Consider the following 968-nt stretch of genomic DNA (forward strand, 5'->3'; position numbering starts at 1 on the left):
ATGGACGATAAGGTAACTTGATTTATGGATGTAGACTCCTTGACCGTCGACGAGGAAGCCATGTCGCTGAGAAATCTAGCATAAAAATAGTTTGGCTTCTTTGGTACAGGAATTTCCATCATCGTGGTTGCGAGCATTAAAGCGACGGATTCTGTGCTTGGTCTGTCGTCTACATCTTGTTGAACACAGAGTAGAGCAACTTGTATACATCTCACGACCTCCTCTTCAACCAGTGAAGAATCTACAAAGTTCGGATCAACAACCTGTAAACTGTTCCCCTCATCAAAGTGCCTCCATACCTTTTACAAGATAACAAACCACATATTTAAAACTTTTGTAACCTTTTTGGTATTAGAACATACTGTATAATAATATATCAAGGTTGAGTCTTACTTACGTAGTCAAGCATACTATCACCATGGTAATAGTTGCAAAACTCGATGTTCCGCTTCCCAGTTACGATTTCAAGAAGGTTGACCCCAAAGCTAAATATATCTGATCTCTCCGACATTTTTCCATGTAACGCGTACTCTTCGGACATATAACCGCTAATGTATTATGGATATGAAAATCGAAATTATGAGTGTCTTCTTATTTTCTAAAAGAAATATTATTTACGACAAAGACTTTATATTTTCAAAGATAATACAGTATATATCATATTGAGTTAGTTTTGATTATTAACAACTGCTCTATTGGTCGTAGCTTTCGTCTCACCAAAACATAGGGTAGTTTTCAAAGTGGATAGGGTATTTTAAATTCTTTTAAAAAATAAAAAAGTATATATACTAACCGAAAATATAGTAATTGAGGCTGGAGTTTTCCAAATATTCGTAGACTAGAAGTTGTTCTCGATTCTCCAAGCAGCACCCCTGCAAGCGCACTAAGTTTTTGTGTGTTACGTTCGATATAGTTTGCACTTCGGTTTTGAATTCGTTGATTCCTTGTGACGATGTAATAGCTAATCT

General features: G+C 36.1%; 1 protein-coding gene across 1 annotated transcript; it reads right to left on the reverse strand.

The window, feature by feature from the left end:
- Window positions 1-107: 107 nt before the first annotated feature.
- LOC104774174 (receptor-like serine/threonine-protein kinase SD1-7) lies at window positions 108-543 on the reverse strand (the record flags this gene model as incomplete). The annotated part of the gene is made up of 2 exons (XM_010498838.2): window positions 398-543; window positions 108-299 (listed from the first exon to the last, which is right to left on the reverse strand). Coding segments are annotated over exons 1-2 (336 nt in total), but the record flags the coding sequence as incomplete, so codon positions are not given.
- Between the last annotated feature and the right edge of the window lie 425 nt (window positions 544-968).

The sequence above is a fragment of the Camelina sativa genome, unplaced genomic scaffold, assembly GCF_000633955.1.
Source record: "Camelina sativa cultivar DH55 unplaced genomic scaffold, Cs unpScaffold01751, whole genome shotgun sequence".
NCBI classification, from domain to species: Eukaryota; Viridiplantae; Streptophyta; class Magnoliopsida; order Brassicales; family Brassicaceae; genus Camelina; species Camelina sativa.